The 21,566-nt window shown below is 46.9% G+C and overlaps 1 protein-coding gene across 2 annotated transcripts in view; it reads right to left on the reverse strand.

The window, feature by feature from the left end:
- The window catches only part of HIPK2 (homeodomain interacting protein kinase 2), an 87,736-nt gene that overhangs the window by 11,906 nt on the left and 54,264 nt on the right, over window positions 1-21,566 (reverse strand). Inside the window, exons 3-11 of one of the 2 annotated variants that reach the window (XM_009954922.2) lie at window positions 20,276-20,395; window positions 19,466-19,552; window positions 18,203-18,387; window positions 14,229-14,391; window positions 11,439-11,565; window positions 9,748-9,869; window positions 5,009-5,151; window positions 4,483-4,662; window positions 1,523-1,804 (exon numbers count right to left, since the gene is read on the reverse strand). In XM_009954922.2, the coding sequence (XP_009953224.2) occupies window positions 1,523-1,804; window positions 4,483-4,662; window positions 5,009-5,151; window positions 9,748-9,869; window positions 11,439-11,565; window positions 14,229-14,391; window positions 18,203-18,387; window positions 19,466-19,552; window positions 20,276-20,395 (1,409 nt within the window). Of the gene's footprint in view, window positions 1-1,522; window positions 1,805-4,482; window positions 4,663-5,008; window positions 5,152-9,747; window positions 9,870-11,438; window positions 11,659-14,228; window positions 14,392-18,202; window positions 18,388-19,465; window positions 19,553-20,275; window positions 20,396-21,566 lie in introns of both variants that reach the window. The other variant, XM_009954921.2, reaches the window with a different exon arrangement.

Genomic DNA, 21,566 nt, shown 5'->3' on the forward strand with positions numbered 1-21,566 from the left:
CAACCTTTGTTTTCAGCATCTCTTTTGTCTTGCCCTTCTTTTCCCATAAAAGCCCTGGAAGTGGGGGCTTCTTATTTATAGCCCACCTGACTTCCAAGCTGACCTTCACTCAACTCTTTCCGGCAACATGCTTTCTTCTCCCTAAGAAACTAAGGAATGCTGTAGGATTTTTTTTTTTTTTTAAGTGAATTATGTTATGTTGTCCTGTGATCAATTCCCCACAACAACCACTGCATTCACGGCAAGCCTGAATTTGAGAGGCACTGAGCTCTTGCTGCCCAGTGGAGGCAAGAAGGTAGGGAGAAGGGGAATGGGAAGCAGCGGTGACTGTCGGGAGGCAGGCTGAAATTGCAGCCCTGGATGCCTGAATCATATGGTTCCTCTTTACAGATTTTTAGCTCCTTGAGGCCAAATGAATCTCATCTGTTCTGTACGCATTTGCAGTGCTCCACTTATCACCACAGCACAGAGATATAGATAGATATTTCCAGTGATTAAAGGAAAATCTGCCATGGAGCATGTTCTAAATAAATAAAAACATTAACTCTCTCTCAACAATACTGGAGAGATAAGGTTAAAAAATTTCTAGCTCCATTACCAACATAAAGATGGTGTAATTATTCATCTATTTGCAAGGCTACTTCTCTACAACTTATAAAGCAGAGTGATGTCTTGTGACTGGCATCAGATGGGAAACCTAGAGTGCTTGCATGTGATGAAAGGTGCTGAAAAGACAGTCCTGGAAAATTAAGTCCTCTCTTATCCACAGTAGATGATCAGCACTGGCAGTGGTCCTAGGCCACACTGTTTCACTCGGGTGAGTTAATTCTCTGAGAAGCAAACTCAGTCACCACGGTCTTTATAGCCTCATCTATGCCTCTCTGCAGAGTCAGTCAAAAAGCAATCTGTTTCTGCCACTTTTTACAATAGTTCAGGGATGTTTTGGCAACACAGTCAGAACTTGCAATGTAGTTACCATTACTGAGTGTTTATGACGCAACCATTAACTGTTTTTCAGGACCTTTTAATGGAAAGCAGCACATATGGAAGGTGTCATTTAATGCTCTTTGTAGATGCCTGGATCACTTAAAAAGAGAAAAGGCAATTTTAAGCTACCTTCCTTCTAAGCCCTTTTTGTCTTTGTTCTAAGCAGCTATCTGACTTAAAGGGGCTCGTCACCATAGGATCTCTAAAGCCTCCTTTCAGTAGTCCTGTGAGACAGAGAAAACTACTATTTTGTCTTACAGATGAGAGGCTACGGCACAGGGAGACTACTACACTTCTCCAAGGTCACACAGCAAATGTACAGCACAGCAGGGAACATCACCTAAGTCTGCGGAGTCCTCAGCTAGTATTTTAGCCTCCCCACCCTCTTTCCTCTCCAAAGAAAGACGACCTGGGTGCTGAGACCCGCCTGTAGCTCCTGGGACCCTACAGCAACTCCTGGGATGCTCCAGCACTTCTGTGCCTCTGTCTCTCTCTCTCTCCTGCACACGGAGAAGAGCGGAGGCGCGCTGCTCACCTGGTGGGTGCATGCTTCTGCTCCTCCTCTTCATCTGTGTCGCTGCTGATAGTGATGACACTCACTGCGGGGCTAGGGGTGTCGGGAATGATTATCGTCTGCCGCTGCCGCTCCCGTGTGGTGCTGGTGGCCACGTCGCCCCAGCCGCACGTGACGGAGGTGCTGCAGGCAGGGCTGTTGTGCACCATGGCGCAGCGGGGAGGCGTGTTTTCCTTCACTCGCTTCGACCGCTGAGGTGAGCTGATGGATTGAGAGGACGAAACTTCATAGGTGGATGCATTTCTGGAAACGGGAAAGGTCGTTAGCCGGTTAAAACTCGGTTTGGTTAAGTTGCCCGTTGCCACTGGCTTTTGCTTCCCGGTCTCAAGATTCCATGGCACTGACTTACAGAGTCTATGAAAACTGCAAAGCTGGCATAGTCACCTCTTCAAAGGACAGAGTGCCTCACATAACTCATTCATATAATTGGCTGAAAGGTAGTTTATTTTAGTAAAAAATTCCATTTTGTTTTCCCTAGAAATTTCCAAATGAGAAACGGTGCCTGCCAGGAGTTTGCGCTGGGAGGTAGAGGCTAGTCACACAGCCCAGACATGCAAAACATAGGCAGGCACAGCATGCCTGTCGCAAAAGGAAGAAGAACCCAAATGATAAATCCTTTCTCTTGTAGCCTGCATGGATGCATCATGACCAGATATTTTTGTCCAGAAAAAGCTAAAGGTAAAATTAGAATTTGTTGTGGAAAATGACAATCATTTATCAGGAAAACTGCTTTTCTTAGTTGAAAATTTAATTTTCTGTTTTTAGAATCTTTTCAGTGAACATTTCCTGCCCAATGCTTCATCCTCTAGGACAGTGGAGTCCTATGGATGACAGCACGCAGATGCGAGGACATATACTTGTTTTCATTTCATTCCCACGTTGAGGCAGCAGATACAGCATACATAAATCAGAAAGAAAAGAACAATCTTTTTATTATGCAGTAGAAAAACATGCTCAAATCCTGTTTTTTCCCCCAGTCTTCCTACTTCAGCTTCCCTGCCTGACAGCTGGAAAGGGCCCACTTGGATCAGGGATCTGAACACAGAACCTGTCCACTGAACAGTGCAGCACAGGTCTGGAGATGGGAATATTTACCAGAGGATGCTGACTAAATCCCAGTTCACTCATTTTCTTTCTTCCTTGTATTTCCTGCATTTCTTCTGCCTATTGCAGAACATTTGCAGATTCAAAAATCAGAAAACCCACAAAGTTCTGGTTTTGTTCTACAGTGGGCTGCACGTTCAGCTTGGCCCAAAAGCTAACAAAAGGAATAGGTGGCATCCATCAAAAGGAAGTCATTCTGGATGTATCGCACTATACCAACTTACACAGAGTCTTTTGCATAACAAATGGCTGCACAGTAGCATTTGCAGTGCTTTTTGAATACCAATGAGCAGCGTGGAGTACTCTCCTCTCCAAAGGAACATGTTCCTCATATGGGTACAAAAGCATCACAATTAATGAAGCTGTAGAAACCCGTTGCTCTGAAAGTGTCCAATTCCTCCTGGACACTGCCACCCTGCCCCCGGAGAGGGAAGGGAGAGAGGGGAGGCCCTGCACCAGCACACTGGTTGCAACAGGCGCTCTCTTTTGCTGGCTTGCTGGGGACGTAGCTGCATCTCTACATTACGAATGGGCTAAGACAGCTGGAGCCCACCCAAAGTAAATGCAACAGTAGGGAGCAGATAAATGGGAAGGATTTAAATAGTGGCCTCTTAACTAGAGTCAAACTGGTTGTGAACTCCAAGCTCCTCTGGCCCCAGTCCAGTCACCCAGGAAAACCACGAACTCCTCTGGTTTTGCCACTGCACAAGTGGTGACCCATTTTGATTCTCTCCCCTGCACTGTTCTGTGGTTTGGGTTTGTTTTTTGGTTTTTTTTTTTTTTTTTTTTTTTGTTTTGTTTTTGTTTTTTTTTTAGTTTTAGTTTTTTTAGCTAGTTTTACAGCCCAGAGGACTTTCCCCAGAACAGCTGCACATACATCTTAAACCTCCTTGTCCCCTAGGCAAGATTACAGGGCTGTGATAGGCACTGCAATCGTGCTGCCATTTGAGTTGGGCCACATAACATCGTATGAACTAAAACCCAGCCTCCTCCTTGCAAAGCCAAATGGTCCTGCTGAGAGCTGATAGATTTAGGTGTCTAAGGACTGCCCCTGTATGAGATGTCTTTATAAAATGTTCCCTGTTTTATGCTGCCATGATTATAAAAAGGCCAGTGCAGGTATCTGTTGCTGGTGTGTACTGTTGAAGATAGGGGCCAACCACCTACGTTAGGAGCTACAGAGCTTGAAGGTGGCCTAAAGCCACCCCAGTCCTCCAGTCTGCATGGCATTAAAGCTCAGAAGATAGGTCATCACCCCATTGCTTTTGAAAGAGCACACACATCAGGTACGTATTCCTGAAGATGCGGTCCCCTGAAGGTGCACCACCCTGTGGAAATGCAGACACTACACATCAGGAGTGGTTCTTTGAGATGACATGGGAAGAAAACGTGTAGTAACTAGGCATTGCGCAACACTGACCTGAGAATATAGTTATATTTTTAATTACGGTGACTACAAGGTCTCGGGTAATCACAACGGCACAACGAGCCGTATAAACAGGGCCTGAGTCTCCCATCCTGCATCCCCTCCAGCCACTAACTCCCACATAAAAATGATGCTCACTGGGTACAAAACGCGCCTGACTACCTCTTACCCCCTGCTCTCCTGACCTGGGTACGGCAGTCACAAAAAAGCGTGATCTAATCCCTCGTGGGCCGTGGAACAAACTTCATGTTGCCCCACAGATGTCAGCGACTACCGCCCTCGTCAGCACGCTTGCATCGCAGGGCCGCGTTCAGAACCACCCAGGTGGGGACTCCCGCCCCACCGGCACCACGACCGGCCAACGCTAGCGCCGGGAGCCGTGCACACTCACCGGGGCGCCGACTGGTGCTGCTTCGTCTTCCTGGCGGAGGTGGCGGCGGAGGGTGGCTGGCGCATGACGTGGGCAACACCGACGTTGACGGGCTGGGCCGCGGGCAGAGTCACATGGCTGGCCAACAGCGCGGGCTGCTGCATGATGGGGTTATAATGGCTGCCGTGAGCGTGGGTGTTTCTGCAAAGGAGGGAGAGACGCACACGTTTAAAATGCAGCCGGCGGCTCCTCAGCAGGCTCTTTCACAGGCTCCCACCCGCCTCCACCGAGGCGCCCTCCTCCAGGGCCCGCTGGGCTCCCAGTCCCCCCAGGAAGGAGCGTTTCCCCAGGGAACTGACTGAAGGGAGCGGTGTGGGCACGGCACTCCACTTCAAGGACAGGGAACGGAGAAGCTGCCCGTAGCTCTCAGACAGGGGGATCACAGGCTGCAGCCTCCTGAGACCCCATCCCTCCTGCCTGGGCTCTTCTCACATCTCCTCCAGCACTGGTGGATACTTCAGGGAGCCTCCAAGTGCCTCCAGTTTACCTCCAGTCTGCCAGTGGTTGGGTGCCTGCCATGGACTCCGGGATGACAGTCGCATGCTGGACAGAAGTGTGGGTGGCCACACCGGTCAGCTGCTGCCAGGCAGGAGGGAGCAGGATCTGCTGAGTGCCACTGGGCCATGCTTGCTGTTGGACAGAGGGAAAACAATTTCTTAACAAGAGGCATCATACACTGAGCCGGAGTGGTGGTCCATGCTCAGCTGGGGCTCCTAATAACGATAATGGTCATACTATCTAGCTCTTACCACTTTTCAGTTGTAGACTTTTCAGTCAAAGATGACAAATGCTGTCAGGAAACGACAGGAAAAGCAGTGAAAGTTATCAATATAGAGAGTGCAAAGGACGAGGGAAAAAAATTCCTGCTCTCCAAAGGAGCAGCTCTGTTTAAGGTTAAACTGTGAACAGGAAGGCTCGAAACTAATCAGCGTTTGAACCCAAACATCAAGCTCTTTAGCACCTATTGACTCTCTACATCAGTTGGGCACTATGGCCCCATTGTTATTTTCCCCTGTCCTATAGCAAATTTTCCTTCCCACCCCAACAGGACTGAAATGACATCAGGAGATTAAAGGAACTGAAACGGAGAACAAACTTTTCAAGGATCAGAAAAGAGAACAGGGGGCTGCAAGGCTTTTGTGAGGAGGGAAAAAAGGTGAATTTGGGGATAGTAAAAGGGAATGTGCATCAGTCACCGAGTGCTCCTCAGGAGGAACATCTTGCTGCACGTGCCAAGGAGCCAAGTAGCCTGCTTCCAGCTCACCAGGAGCCTCCCAGCCAAAGCGGCGCGGAGCCATGCACGGCTACACATTGCGTGCCTGTCCTCCGCATGTGCTCCCTGGCTTTTTCTGAGCGAGTGCCCCCCTTGCAGGGGTGGAAATCTCTGCCCTGTGAGTTAAGCCATTGCTCTGCTATGCAATCATCCCTCCAGCCGTGCTGCCACAGGCATGACTCAGGCTATCCTGCTCCGGTGACTCCACACATGAGTCAAATGATTGTTTTTTTGACTTGGGAAACCTTCTTTACCATGTGCTGCCTGAAGGCGGCTTGGGCAGCTTCTCACTGCCTGGGCTGGGGAATGCAGGGGTGCTGGCTGCAGCCCTCCTTAGTCCCAACTGACACTACTATGTTGGACGCATGTTGGGTTATCTCACAGCTCTAAGGAGGCTAAATTTTAGAGAGGAGGCTTCTTCCAGGCATGCAATTGTCCCCATCTCCATCCTCACAAGAATCATGTCCCCATGATCCCCTCCTATCCCTCAGTAAAAAAACCCCACCTCCTCACTCCCTGAAAAACCACCGTTTCCTAGTTCTGCTCCGAAGTTTGACTGTCTTGTAATTTTTCGTGTTGCTGAGTTAGGCGAAAAGGCTGCTACAGTGAGGCCTCTCAGCAACATCTGCAAAGGATGGACAGTCACAGGGCTCCTGAGAGTTCTTTGTTTAAGGAGACACAACCACGGATTGCTGCTGCCTGGAGCAGGTAGGAGGAGAAGGCAAAGACACAAAAAGATCAGGGAGAAAAAAAGCTCTTTTTTTTTCCTTTTTTTTTTTTTTTTTCCCCCCTTTCAGATTTGACTTAAAAGAGGAGACTAAACTACTGTTGCAGTTAGTCCCAGGGGACTACCTGGATTTACTTGCAGAGAAAACTGCTTCCTTCCTTTTCAGGAAGAGAATTGAACAACTCTAAGCTCCTTTCCCGACCGCAGTGCATAAATTTCGATGCAATGTCAGGGTCCAGGCACAAATTCCTCACTTATTAGGTAAGGACCACTGAATCATTTAATCTGCAGATAAGACTTGTCTAGGCTGATCAACTAGCACAGTGTGCTGTGCTTACACACGGGAGGCTTGTGCCGGCAGCCACAGCCTGTTCTCAGTTATTGCATTACTGTGAAATTCTGCCGCCGCGGCGAAGTGCTGCGCTGGCCCCTGAGCTTGGGAGGTGGTGGGTCCCCCGGCACGATGGAGCCCGCACTTTGGATGTAGAGCAAGAACAACTAATGGAATAAGCATGTTTGTTCTGAAAGCTGGTGGCAGGAACTCCTTGGGAAGAAGTGATGTCGAGAAGGAGTTAAAAGGAGAGAAAATCAAGAATTCAGGGCGTTATTCAAGGACAGGGGACAGTTCTGGGTCACGTCATGGAAGCCTGCCAGAGAACTGTACAGCTTTGTCTCTTTTGAGATCTGAAGCTGCAGACAGCTATTAGTAAAGACAGGATCAGTCTCCCTTCACTGGTCTCTGTGCATACAGAATGCGGACCGCACTTGGCTTGAAAGTGTGAAAACAGACCCAGAGAAGTTGCAAATAAGTTACTTCTGCCACTGCCTCTGCATCTGGCGGGCTGCTAGCTCTGTCTAGCTCCCCGCCACAGGCTGCAGACACACAGCTGCCAGAGGCGATGCAGAAAATCCATCACTGCCTCTGCCCTGGGTCCCTCCAGCTCCTGAAGCTCCTTCCCCTGTACCTCCTCTGGGACTGCTGGTCTCGTACAAAATGCACAGGGTGAGCTGGGATGCAGAAAGGCTTTGCCAGCCACAGCCATCCTGATGCAAGCAAGTGCAGCAACCGCACGCTGGGCAGGGGAGAAAGCTCGATGGCACTGCACAGTGCTGGGAGCACAAGGAGCAGCATCGTGCCTGATCAGGGGGGACAAATGCAGTGGGTGGAAAGACAGAAGTGGGCTCCAGAGGCGCTGTGCTCTCTGCCAGGGACAGTCCTTCTAGTAGCTGGAACAATCGCACGGTCCAGTCTGAAGAGCATTAGCTAAGCAGCTGTGCATGAGAGGAATAGCTCTCTGCTGAGAGAGACACACGCAGCCGCTCAGAGATCAGATGTGACTACAATGCATTACAAAGAAGCTGTGTTTTTCCATTCAGGAAACTGGAATTGGGTACAGATTTGTTTATCAGACCAGCTGCTCAGCCCGAACCGAGCGAGGCCCGCAGACACCAGATGCCACCGGCATCAATCAGAGCGCCTTGCCATCAGAGTGGCAGCTAGCATTTCTCATTGCATGAGACAGACAGATATATCAACAGGCAGACTGCCTCTCTTTTATTAAATCAAAAATTAAAAATCTGTGCAAGCGAGGAGTGTTTCTCAGAAACAGCTCAAATTCCCTTGTGGAAGTGACAGTGAATAAAACGTCAGTAGAAAGTATGAGAGGGGCAGCTCATGAAATGGGAGTTCATGTAGCAGGGGCACCACAGAAATTAGTAGCAAAGCTCCTCCTGAACACTCTCTCCCTCTCCACAGACTGCATGGTGATCCCAACAAGGCCACCTTGAGAAGAAAGAAGGAGGCAGGATCCTGCTGCCTTTGAGATGCTTCAGACCTGACCCTCACCCCTTCAAGCCCCCTGCAACAGTACACCTCAGGAGGCCTGGCAGAACGGCAGAGGCGTGCAAAGCTCTGTCACCTCCTTCACCCACTGTCTTGGGCGACTTCTTGCACAAATAATAGGTGCCTGCAACCACGCCTGCACAGACTCCTTCTCACTCTGCCACTGTCCTTGTTTCCCCTGCCTTTTAGCCTCTCCTTTTCTACCAAACAAGAAAGGTGGCTCATGTAGGTTCTTATGACAGGCTGCAACAGTGATAGGCTTGATGTTTCAGGCAGCCCTCTAACAAAGACTCTGCTATTGGGAAGGGGCAGGGCACTGTAGCTAACGGAAATCACGCAGGCTGCAAGTCGTGTTTTGATCCACCTTTGCCAGATAAGCGTGACTGGCAGCTGGCAAAGGCAATTGCACCAACAGTCTTACCCCAGTAATGCAACACAGAGGCATAAACCCCGAAGTCTGCTGGTACCTGGCTGCACATGACTGCACTGGCATTAATGAAGGCATGGCAGATCAACCAATCCTGAGTCAGAGGGATGCATTTTTGACTGGTAGGTCAACTTTTCCAGGCTGCACAAGTTAATACTAAGTATTCTAGGTGTTTTGGTGTGGTTTTTTTTTTTTTTTGCTGCCAGAAACAGGCCTGATATCAGCAAAGGTACCATGGTACCAGCTGAAAAGCAGTAGGGGCAGATTCACTGAAGCCAGCCCAAGGAGGAATGAACCGCTTCTCCTTTTTGAGCAGCTGGGGTTCCCCTTGAGGATGTGCACGAGATTGGTGGTACCCATTCCCATTTGGGTTTCTTCCTAGGAGGAACCATGCTTTTCCTGTAAGTGCATTTCAGACAATTGTGCCAACAAGTGCTGCTGACAAGGAGAGCTCCTTGGCTGTGGAGCCCTTGCCTCTGCCCCCTACATCTCTCTCATAACTTAAGAGCAGGGTGGCAGCTCATAAAACAGAAGGGTGCAAACTTAAAGCATGAAAGACGCTTATTGGCAGCATGCAGTTCATCAGCGCAGCTCTGGTCCACAAACTACCATGGAGACTGCAAGTTCAGGAGGATGCAGGAAGGTTATTACTGGTTCCTCCTCAGCAGAGGCCTGACAAAGCTTCCCCTGAGGCTTCCCACTGATTCCAGCCAAGAAGCAGAAGGGAAGAAGGTCTTCCTAGAGGCTTTTGTAACTCTGACATAGCCTTTGAGCTGAACAATGAACTGGGGGGAGGTTTGGAAATTTCGGAGAAAGCTGGAGCCCCTTATATGGCTGCCCAAGTCTCCAAACTACACCACAGAAGGCCCTCAGAGAAAGCTACTCTCCTCAGCCTCCAAGACTTAAACAACACAAAAAAAATACCTGCTGAGCCTGGTGTCTTCAGAGCTCCTTACCTGTGCGAGGAGTCCTGGCTGGATCTGAAGAGGCTGGGCCCCAGGAGCCTGAGTGACAATGGGAACAGCGTTCTCCATCCGAACTGAATACCCAGCATGCTTCGAAGGGGAGGCTTGTAACCCTGTTCCACCAGCACAGAAGGTACAGCATTAGCCATCAACAGCACTGCTAGGAATGGATGTCCAGTTTTTTGAGGTGTCTAAAGGCACTTGCTGATGTCCAATTAAACTGCACTGTTCAGCCCCTCCAAAAAAATTGGGCTCTTGTAGTCCCACGTATTCTACCCCAGCCCAAAGATGTCCATCAAATGTTCATAAACGTGATACAAGTATAAGGGTGCAGAAAAGACATTTTCAAAGACGTTAAAGGGATTAAGGGAGTCCATATTTTTAGGGTACCTCGAATGCGTGGGAAACAACACAATGTGTACAGGGAGAAAAGGAAGAGAGGGGAGGGAATGGCTTCTCTTCCCCCATATTCCCTGGTTTGACAGCAGAAAATGGTCCTTGCCAGCCAAAACCTATTGCTATGTGAGAATGCTCTCTTTAGACCAAAGTGAGACAAGGAGATGGGAATCTAGAACTCCCTACTCCCTCAGTCTTGACGGGGATAGGTGATTTTCTCTTGCACAGCTTCTCAGGACACATATTTAAAAGGCTCTGATTTGACTATGTAATCTAGCACACCCCAAACTCCAGTCACTGCTGACTCAGCCATGCATTAGCCTAACTGAGCTGGAGAAAGCTTCCCTCTCCGCCACCTTAGTGCATGGCACAGCCTGTGTTACCTCCCCTGCTTTAGAGCTTTCTCAAGACAGCAAGTGGAAGATGTTAGCTTACATATTCTAGCAATATCTTTCTGAAGTCAAACCCTCGAGATGCATTTTAACTATGTAGAAGAGGTCTAGCTAAACTCCCTTAGTTCAAAAGAGCTTTGATAATCTTGCAGAAGATTTAACAAGTGCCTAGAGACTGCTGCACAGGCAGGCTTGTAGGAATGGAGAGCAGAAGTCGCACCAGCTGAAGCCAGGTCTATTTAGACCACTTCCTACAGATACCTGGCTAGTTCTTCCAAATTGCTACAACATGTAAAGTCAAGAGAAGGACAAGTGGCTAAATCAGATCATCACCCAAGTTGTCTGACAATGGTACTTGCCACTGGTATGCATAGGCAGAGCTGTTTGCAGGAGGGCTGGAGCTGAAGGAATTGTACTGACAAATGGTCACAAGCACCTGTTATAGGAGCAAACCCTCAACTCCACCAGCACCACACTCCCTGCTGCATTAACCTCCTGAATCCCCCTTTTAATAACTGAGTCACTGGGAAGTGATGACCCTGTCATTTATGTACTGACTTACCACTGTTGAGGGGCAAAGTTTTCAAGTCTACCAAAGTGAGGCAGAAAAGCCTCAAATTCTGTTCAGGGCAAAGGACGACAAATATCACATATTCTCCCCCAGCCCCTTCTCAGTGCCCCATTGTTCGAGACCAGCCACCTACAACTCGTGATGTTGGAGGTGCCTGCAAGATCCTCCGCTGTTCGCAAACATTTCCATCTACAGCGACCTCACTGCTCTGATTTACTAGGCCAGCAATTTTTCTGCACTAAGGAAGCTCGTTTCCAACAACAGCTAGACGAACAACAGTGGGGAGGGAGCAGCCACGACCTGGCGAGGCCGTTGTCACTTACCTTGGAAGCCTGGTGGGCAGACGATGAGGGCTTGCTGGAAGGGGTCAGGCCGGGCACAGATCTGCGCTGTTCCTGTCTGCAGGGGCATGCTCCGCTGGGCCACCGCAGCCATGGACGCCGCTGAGGGCTGGTAGAGTGCAGATTGGTAATTTAGTATGGAGACCTCGGGGTTGGCTAAGGAAATAGTGGCACTGGAGGAGGTGGGAGCCAGGTTGGTGGTCTAAAGGAATGACGGGAATTAAACAAAAACAAACAAAAAAATGAGGGAGATGGGTACGTTGGAAGAAGCAAAATCCAAAAATAAAATAAAAAGTAAAATAGTGTAAGATAAAGAAAAATAAATAAAAAACAGCAAACCGAAACCAAACAAGGGGTAGAACAGGATACTGAGGAGCACAGAGGCAAGGGCAGCGATGGGGAAAGGAGCATGATCTGCCTCAGTAACCACAGCTGTCCCGTGCCGTGGGACCTCCAGCCATGCAGTGCCGCTGTGTACTGCTCAGAGGCACAGCATGTTCTCCAAAGCAGAAGTGTAGCCCTATTTATCGACCAAGCGACTCTGATTAGTAGCATGATGAGGATGGGTTCAGAAAATGCTACTATCCCCAAATCACATTGTTCTCTCATCATGCACATAGCTCTAGAAGAACCTCACATTTCTTAGGTAAAAGAAACTCAGCACTTCCATGCCCTGTGAAGCCTCATCCTGAGAGGGGGGACTCATTCCAGCCTTTCCTCTGCCTTGTATTTAAGATGGCACACGCCCCTTGAATTATGTTTTGAATTCGAAGGAATCAGAAGGCATAACAGGAGGTCATAATAATACTTCCAAAGTCCAAACTTTGCTTGGCCTGACTTTAAAACCTCTCAGAGCAGAAACGCCAGCAGGGGATGTTGCAAAGCCACAAAAATCAGACCAGTTCCGCAATACATCTACAAATCTGAGGTTGACTTGTTTTTTTATTTGGATTGAGTCTGTGACAGTTGTGGACAAACAACACCTAAATAGTTCTGCCACTGCTCTATAAAAATATGTCCTTAGCATTCATGTCTAGGCAGCTCGGCTCTACCAGACCAGAGCCCACCTTTCCCCTCCATCCAAACGCACCAGCACCACTGGCTGGAGACAGGTCAGACAACACTTTCATGGTGAACGTATGAACCCAGGATGAGGCTTTGATCAAGGCTGCAGGAGGCAGCAGGCTAAGCATTTTGTGCTGCCCTGGTTACCACTGGGCCTGGGAAGGGTACCCATGCTGCACTGCCACAACCACAGCCACAAGGGATGTGACGGCAAAACATTTCCTTCTCCTCCAACACTCTCTGTGCAGAGGCAGAGAAGTGCAATCTGTTCCCCTTTGCAACACACCGAGCAGCAACCACAACAGCTCCCACACTCCTAATCTCAAGAGTCGTAACTGGAAGGAAGCAATCCCCAGATATTTTGCAGAGACAGGGAGCACCAGAGAGCCAGAATGAATGGTATGTTGAAGAGAACAGCGAAAAGTTTAGAGCTTGTTCAAAACCTCCTTCCTGGAAACATTTCTACCCCTTCTAGGAACACTGGAGATACCGGTTCTGCTCACAACACACACCCCTTATGAGAATTCAGAGATTACCACGGATCTCCCCAGCTAACAACTCATCTCAACATCAAGTGAGTTGCAAGGAAACGAAAGCAAGTCTGCACTTCCTACTAGCAACTGTGGTACAAATGGTGTCTCTGCCCTACAGCTGGGGCCTAGGGGAGCATGTAGCACGCATTTCTTTAGTCAGCATCTCAGAAACAGCCAAGCAAGGGAACCAGTGTTTGTAACTAATACCAAATCACACCAAGCCATGACGTATCTCTGTCTGCATCTGCTTAATGAATTGTTCCAAAAGACCTTCTGTGATCACACGTAGCGAGAACTGAGTAATGAAGTCTGGTTTTCAGAGTGACACAGGAACACCCTGTACATGTACAGAGACTCCTTTAGCTCCCTTGCTTTCCAAGCACCATTTCCGCAACGCCACCTGCAATCTCTAGAGTGAATCTTGAGCAGCCTGTTCCCAAAAGGCTTAAAAGACAGTAGCTATTTCTTGAGCCTCAGTCTCCTGGAGTGCTGTCCCTGGAGAGTTTCTTTTCACTGTTGTAATACAGTGCCACAGTAAACAGCCTGCTAGTCACATAAAATTTTTCAACCCAGCACCCCACAACACTGGGGCACGTAAAACTAACACAAGAGTCCAAAGCACGATGACAAAGCCAGAGCCCACCAATGTAGAGTGCAGTGTGTTCGGAGTGGGGGTACATGCACAGGGACCCCACGTCAACTGTGGCACCTGGAGTAAAATCAATGAGAGATAAGAATAAACATTACCACTAAACTCTTCTTTCCTGTTGATCAGTTACAGTGCTGTGCCTGTTACAGAAGCGTTTAGAGTCTTTTCACTTCAACGCCAGTTTGAAGAAGTGCACAAATACTTCTGCCTGACCCAGGGAGTGCAGTCCTGCTTGCTGCATTAAGGAACTAATGAGCTTTTCCCCATAGCAACTTCCCATGTAAGCAGGATTTATCACCCTCACAACAATATAAACAATGAGGGCAACATTTCACCGTTGCACAAAATTTCACAGGATTACCGCTTGCCTGAAGAAAAGAGAATGAGGAACAGCAGAAGAAGAAGAGTAAAAAAGTACCAACTTTTTGCAGGCATGTTAAATGGGATGCTACTTTGCTTTTCATCTTCTAGACCCTACTGACATAAACGTTTCAAGCACTGGCTGCTTCTGATCGATGCCCGTACCTGGTTGTGGACTGTGTTCAGCTGGTTGTTAAAAGTCATGGTCAGGTTGGTCGATGTACTTGGGGCTACATGGGTGATGAATGGTGTCTTGCTCTGGTTCACTGTGTCATACATGTTCACCCGCCGCTTGCAAATCTCCATGTTCTGGAAGCAGGACTTGACACTGTGTAAGGAAAGGGGGGACAAGGAAGAGAGAAAATCAACCAGTTGACCAACACAGGTAAAAGTTCAGCACAGTGCCCCTGCATTAGGTCTCCACAGCAGGCTTGGCACTTTCTAGGCTTTTAAAGCCCCTTGCTATTTTATGCAGGTCTCTCTTAACCAGTGAGAGTCAGATTAACCCTGTACTGAAGAGGGCCAAATGGGTCTCAAGTGGCTGCTCCGGGACTTCTGGGTGCCCCCATGGGTCTGAGTAGTGCAACATCAGTCACAACAAGCAAGCAAATTGGTTGCTCTTTAGGTGGCAGGGCAAGAACTACAAAGTGGCTATTTTAAAAGATTGGAGGAGACTGAGAGCAAGAAAGCAACAAAGACAAATACTGATTTTTCTGATGATTGAGCCTGAGAGGAAAAGACAACTCATGCTTTCTGCCTCAGTGTAAGCCTAAAGGTAGTTTTACAAGTCTTTTGCAAGGAAGTATTTTACTGTTCTTGGTCACTGAGACCCCTGAAAATCTCACTTGTTCCTTTTAAAAAGTAGTTCACTGAGAGCTGAGTCCAGCCAAGCAGTTAAAACATTGCCCCTGTCTGGCTAAACACTTCCTCAGATGCTTATCTTAAAGCACATGAGCTGCCCTCTTGCAGTCAATGGGACGATTCATACCACAAAAGGTTATGCCAAATCAGATACATCAATGTCCTGAGGGAATCAGGTTCTGAGGTTATCTCAGACTGAGAATTGGATCTCTGGGGGGAAAGATTCTGGCTTCCTCCTCTACACAGACTTTCCTTTAAATGTTATTGATATGGCAATGGAAATTTTGAGAAGTACCATATTTTGTATCCCCAGTAAAGGAGATGAAATACTCTCGGCATTGCTAGAACACTCTAGGTGTCTGGTACATGAAACTGCCAGTATTTCATTTTTATAATTGGGATAACAAAGCATACAGAGATTTAAGAGGTAACAACACAGCAATCTTGCGCAAAACTGCATTTTTAATAAAATCTTGTTTATTTGAGGTCTAAAAACCAATACAGGTTTTCCACAATTCTTCCATAATAATAATTTTTACAAATGTGACCTCAGAGTCTGAAACACAACCCAAAAAAGTATAAAGGCATTTATTTTATTTCCATTATCCCAACCCAGAAAAACAGAAAATCCAAGTAGTGAAAATCAGCTGTAGCTGTAAAAATTCAGCTGTATGCATAATTTCTTTTGTAACAATCTACGCTGTTAGAGGTAGGTGAGGTAAACACATCCTCACCTAATTTTTAAGAAATAAAATGTCCCTTCAAAAGGAACAAGCTCATATGATCCCTAGGGTTGGTCTGGAAGAGGACCTAGATCTTTTTATCCCTGCCTTGTCTCTTACTCACTTGGTCATCTTTCTTCTCTTACAGGTAGTACCTCGGTAACTGGATCTGTGCCATATATACCTGCAGACAAGACAGGCTCAGGACACTGTGCATAGCTGTGCATTATGTGCATTCACTTAAAGAACTATCAAATACCTGTAAGTCGCAGAACATTCAGAAAAATCAAACACTTATCAAATATAGAAGACTATTGGATTGCATTTTTCCAGTCAAGTATGAATATAACTCTCCCTCCAAAAATCAGAAAGCACTGGAAAGAGTATATATTCTGTACATGGTAAACTCTGTATGTTACTAAATAGCTTTATATAAGAAGATATAATCTCTACTAACAGTAATACTGTGTTCTCTGTCTTTACTTTTAAAAAAAGGGGAAAAAAAGAGAAAGGCGGCAGGGACAGAGCAAAATGGACAGAAAGACTGAGGAGTACCCAACAATTTAAGAGCCAGGTAGTTAAATACGTGAAATGGGGAGCTAAATTGGCTTTGCTGTTTGCTTGGAAGTAAGCAGAACAGCCCCTCCTGGGCTGCTCAAACTCACAGCCTCTCTTAAGCATGCCACAGCAGAGATTCCTTCCAGAAGCTACATCTTCCATATACTCTCACTTTCTCTGCTGCTTGATTTACTTTCAGGAGAGATTACAACTCCCTGCATCTCTCGAAGCTTTGAAGTTTCTATTCTCAAAACCACAGGCAATCACAGACAAAATGTCCATCAACTTGCCACGCTGGTTACAGCTTATTGCTCTCTTTATCAATCTCTGCTTCCAACGCGGAGGGGCTGCGTGGGGTTATGCACCCGCCTGGCACAGCATTTAGTATTCAGAGACCTGATGCTGAATTTTTTATTCGGGTAAAATTCTCACAGCTATTAGCCTCAATGATATTTTCAACCTTTCTGGGGCTCTGCCTGAGCAGCCACAAGTGAGCACTTCAAAAATGAAGATGCGATTACGGTCTGTTGCGTTAGCGGAAAGATTTCTGATGGCAATGCATTATGCCACAAATCTCTCCTATCTTACACCATCGGCTGTTGCACAGTAAGAAGGACTGTTGCAAATTAAAAGACTTTAGTATATGATGCTAACAGTGTTAGAAAATACTTTTTTTTGTTTATGAATGTTTCTACATAAAACTTACTTTCTCTCTGTTTAGCACAACAATCTCCCATCTTGTTTTCATTGCATTTATCACTTACTATCTATTTATAGATAACAATGCTCAAAGATGTCTGCGTAGGGTAAGTCTGGGTCTACACAGATCGTGCACCCTCTACCTTCTGGTAAGCAGCTGCTCTTATCTTGTGATAAATGTAACAAAAAGGCAGCTAAAGCTCCTTCACAGAGGGAAAACTACCTTGAATGAACTTGAAATACTGCAGGTAATAGCACACATATGGGCAGGAGACGTGACACACAGTAACCTGTTGCTCTGCAGCACCCATGCAAATACACCCTACAGCTTTTTAAGCAGTCCCCTTTATTTTGGTACCTGAGCTCCTCACAGCCTTTGAACACCCACCTACACGGCACTCAATGAAGTACAGTGCTGTGCCAGTAACTGTTCTCCTGACAAGGTGAAGGGGCAGCTTGCAAAAGCACCTTGAACTGCAACGTGCCATAGAGCAGGATGTTCAAAGCTAGGTGTCCTGAAGGCTTTGAAAAACTCCCACTGTGTGTCTGTCTTCACTTGCACCTGAAAAGCCAGGCCCTGCATGAACTGCCCAGTGGACAAGAGCAACGTGCTGGGTGCAGGTTTCCTGCATTTCAGGCTGCTGCGCTCCGTGATGCAGCCTTAGGAGAAGGGGGAGGGGGCAGTCTGGCTTGACGGCATGACACTTCGCATCCCCATCGGGCAGTGGAGCCCACCTCCATTCCACAACTGTGTCAGCTGAGGTCAGAGTGCGGTGGTTAAGGTTACACAGGTGGACAGCAACAAAGCTGAAAACTGAATGCCTTGTCCTCTGGCTTATGCCTGTAAACCAGGCTGCTGCAGAAAAAGCTCTTCCCTTAAAAAGCAAACAGCCCCAAACTGACCCCTGCAAGATGGGAAGGTTCTGGGAGGAAGGGTTAGCTCCCCACTGCAGATAAGGTTGATTACTGCAGTAACAATCAGGACTATATTACTTTGAGATACACTGATACTTTCAGCACCAATTGCATAATTTCTTCTGCATTTTAATGAAAACATATGTAATTATTGAATATTTACATAATGAATGTAGCACACTCTGCAGTGTTTTAAACACCAAGCACCTACAACCCAATTCTTGCAACCTTAAGGGCTGGCAATCCTCTTTTTAACCAGAAAAAGACTAAAACTTAAGGCTTAAGCATCTTAATAGTGCTACTCAGATACATTTGGTCTCCACCACAACCAGCTCTCCTCTTCACCCCTCAATTCAAAACCCAAGGGAAACAAAAGCCACGTACTGTGTGCTGTGAGGGAAATCGAGCAAGTGCGTCATGGTGACAAAAGGGTGGTTCAGAGTTTCAATGGGTGTTATTCTCTTATCTGCATCTATCGTCAACATCTTCTTTAACAGATCTATAAACTCCCGCCGGTCCGCCTTTTCCACCAACATATCACTTCCTTCCAAATCTGTTGTCATGTTCACCTAAAGGAGAAAGGACAAGGGTGAGTGCTAAAGGGAAAAAGCAGATGGTCAGGTCTCCAGCAAACCGTGTTTACTCCTCGTTGGAGCACACGCCCTGCAAGGACCCCTGTCTAAAAGGATAGTTGCTGAAATCACACAGCAGACTCCGCAGTGGCTAGTCATCTGGCTTGTGCATGTCAGATCTCTAGACAGACTGTTAAGTGTTAGCTCGCCTGGGTCAATGGCTAATGAAACATTTAGTCACCCTCCACTGAAGATGAACAGCTTCCATGTGGTAGCAGGCAAGCTCTGATAATCAGTATATTTATCATATAAAGCACTGTGTTATCAGATACTGAAGTATGTGTCCTGTGAACAAGAAAGATATATAAACCAAATAAAAATTCTCAGCAGATTTATGGGAAATATCCCATTTATGTATCAGGTGCCAAGAAAAAACTCCCTTTATGTTACTTCATCCATTTATACAGCCCTCCATTTCTGCATATTTGCTTGCAAATGCTACAACATCTAGACTTTGCTAGCACAAACTCCAGTTTTGTGCAGTGTTGTGCCAGTTTCGATCGCTAGTTTGCTTGCTAGCACAAACTCCAGTCGCAGGAGCAGTTATGCTGGAATTAACTTTCACACCCACACAGCATCAACATTGAATTAGTACTCCCCATTCCCCCAGATAGCCACATTTTACAGGGAGCACACTCTTCTGTGGCCACGGTGATTACTTCCAAAACCAGCATTTCACAAATGGAGATATTAAAGCACAAAGAAGTGACTTGCCAGTGGCTGCACGGAGGAGCACTGGAGTGACAAGAGAAAACACATGATTTTGACAGTCAGAGATGTGACTTAGCCATTTTCCAAGGCTGCTTCACTACAGCACATTTGAGCTCATGTGCCCCTGTGTGCAGCTTTCCCTACCAAGCAGCACATAATACACTCATTTGGTAGGCATAGTTCTGCTATTTCTCAGCAGCTAGCACAAGAATAGAATACACAGAGAAATCATGCAGTTCCCCTTTGTTAGAGTTGCCTGAAAGCACGTGAAGCAGTCTTGCTGGTTACTCACCAACACTCTTACCTGTGCCATATCATCCAAACAGTTGAAAATATACTTTCTTGCTTCCTTCGACTTAATCCCCGTCTCTGCCTCATGATCATCTGGTGTCTGCTCAAAACAAGAGACAGGCAGTGACCAGAACTGCCTTGCAATCAGCTGAGGGTTATGTGCCAGTTCCAGCTTGTGCCTTATCCTGGCCTCATCAGAGACCACTGTGTCTCTCTTGCCTGACCAGATAACATTCACACTATCTCTGCTACGGCTATATGACAGCTTTTGTGTCACAAGGTGATTTATCCCTTCTTTTTCACTTCAGAGGATCCTCCCAACTATGATGGGAGTCCCAAAGGCCTCTTACACCCACTCAACCGTGAGGCTCAGCATCCCATCCTTACAGCCAGAAGCCCACTGGCCTCTCTCCTTGGGGACTGAATGCAGCCAAACACACTGGTACAAGAGACTCAGGGCTCACTTGCATTACTAGCAGTTTTGATTGCCAGAATTAAAATGCTCCCCCCCACCCCCCCGCAACGCGTTAGATATTGGAGCAAAGCCTGCCCAGTTTCATTTAAACTACACATTGATTCACTGGCTACTTAGAGAGAGATTTCCAGGTCAATTCTGGACTTAAATTTCCCACAAAGCAGTGCCAAGTAGGTGGGCTAAGGGCTGCAGACTTCAGAGATGGCAGTTTTACCTCGGGCTATACCCACCCCAACGTCTGTCCTGCATTGCAAGAAGCAGAGACCTAGGCTCTGAGATGACCTGAATTTCTCCTCACTTCCAACCAACAACTGCAAGGTAAAAAAAACCAAGGGAATGTCTTCCTACCTTCAGTCTCCACAAAGGATATGGTGAGTCTGTATCCCTGTTGAAAAACCTTGTAGTCTTTGTTCCTGCACTTAACAAATACTCTGCTGGTAAGCCCTGCGTCTGTGAAATATAGCGAATCTGTAAGAGAAGGATGAGAGGTCACTGTTCATCCTGTAAAGATTTCTGGAGGTCTTCCTTGAAGGAGGGCAGGAGGCATTTAAAACAATAGAACAAAGAAAGAAAGAGAAAACATAGCATCTAACTGGACTTCACCAAAAAAAAACCTAGTGCAAGGAATGAGAGGAAAGAGCACTCCTGTACAGCATCCCTTCATTTATCACGTACATCACTGGAAACTCACCCTTACGGTACGCTCCCCAGAAAGCCTACGGATAAAGGAAGGAAAGTCCCCAGGTTTTAGAGGTCAAAGAGGAAGACCCACACAGAGATTTCAATGGGGTGTTTCACCACTTTGCTCCTTTTTATGTTACGCTCTCCTCTCCAGGAGGTAATTTCAACAATTTGGTATTTGTGCTCTAACTTTTGCTGTTTTTTCCCCCAGCTGCGTGCACAGCCTTTCCTAGGAGCAGCTTGAAGTTCAAAACGGAGGACTATGAAGTGACTATCTTTGAACTTAGATGAAACATACACTCAAACAAACTGACACCCTCATGATATGTAAAGTACTTAATCTCTATTGCCTACATGACTTCATTTGTTATTTGGGTTACTTCCATGAGTATGACCTCACCGGCACTCACACAGCTAAAAGATGCTACACATGTGTTTCCAGGATCTCAGACTTTTAATTTATTTATTCAAAGGAGAAAGGGTCTGTGGTTACACAATTAGAGACCAATCTCACACATGCCTGGGGTGCCACATGAAACCTTAACTTTGGCATCTCTTGACTCCGGAACATTTCTGCAAAATTGCTGCGAACTCTGCAAAACTACTAAAAATAGTCATCAACTCTAGAAACTTCTAGGGAAGAACAGAAAGTGTTTCTGAGAGAAGAGACAGCGAGGGGTAAAAAAAACCCACCACAACAACAAAAAAACGCATAAAAAGCGGCCGTGGTTTCGAAGACTTCCAAGCACTCAGGACCCTGTTCATTAGGTATGACTTGCTTGGCTGTGCAGCTCCTTAGATCCACTGGAGCCCGTGCACCTGAGAAACACCAGGATTCCGACTTGGGCCGCAGAGAGGGCCAGGATCAGTCCCTGCCCCTTTCTCAGCTCTCCAGAAGCCCTCACCAGAATTCATCGGAGGATGCTTTGCACTAGGCAGGTATGTATGGTGATTTCTT

This window comes from Leptosomus discolor, chromosome 1 (genome assembly GCF_034619465.1).
Source record: "Leptosomus discolor isolate bLepDis1 chromosome 1, bLepDis1.hap2, whole genome shotgun sequence".
NCBI classification, from domain to species: domain Eukaryota; kingdom Metazoa; phylum Chordata; class Aves; order Leptosomiformes; family Leptosomidae; genus Leptosomus; species Leptosomus discolor.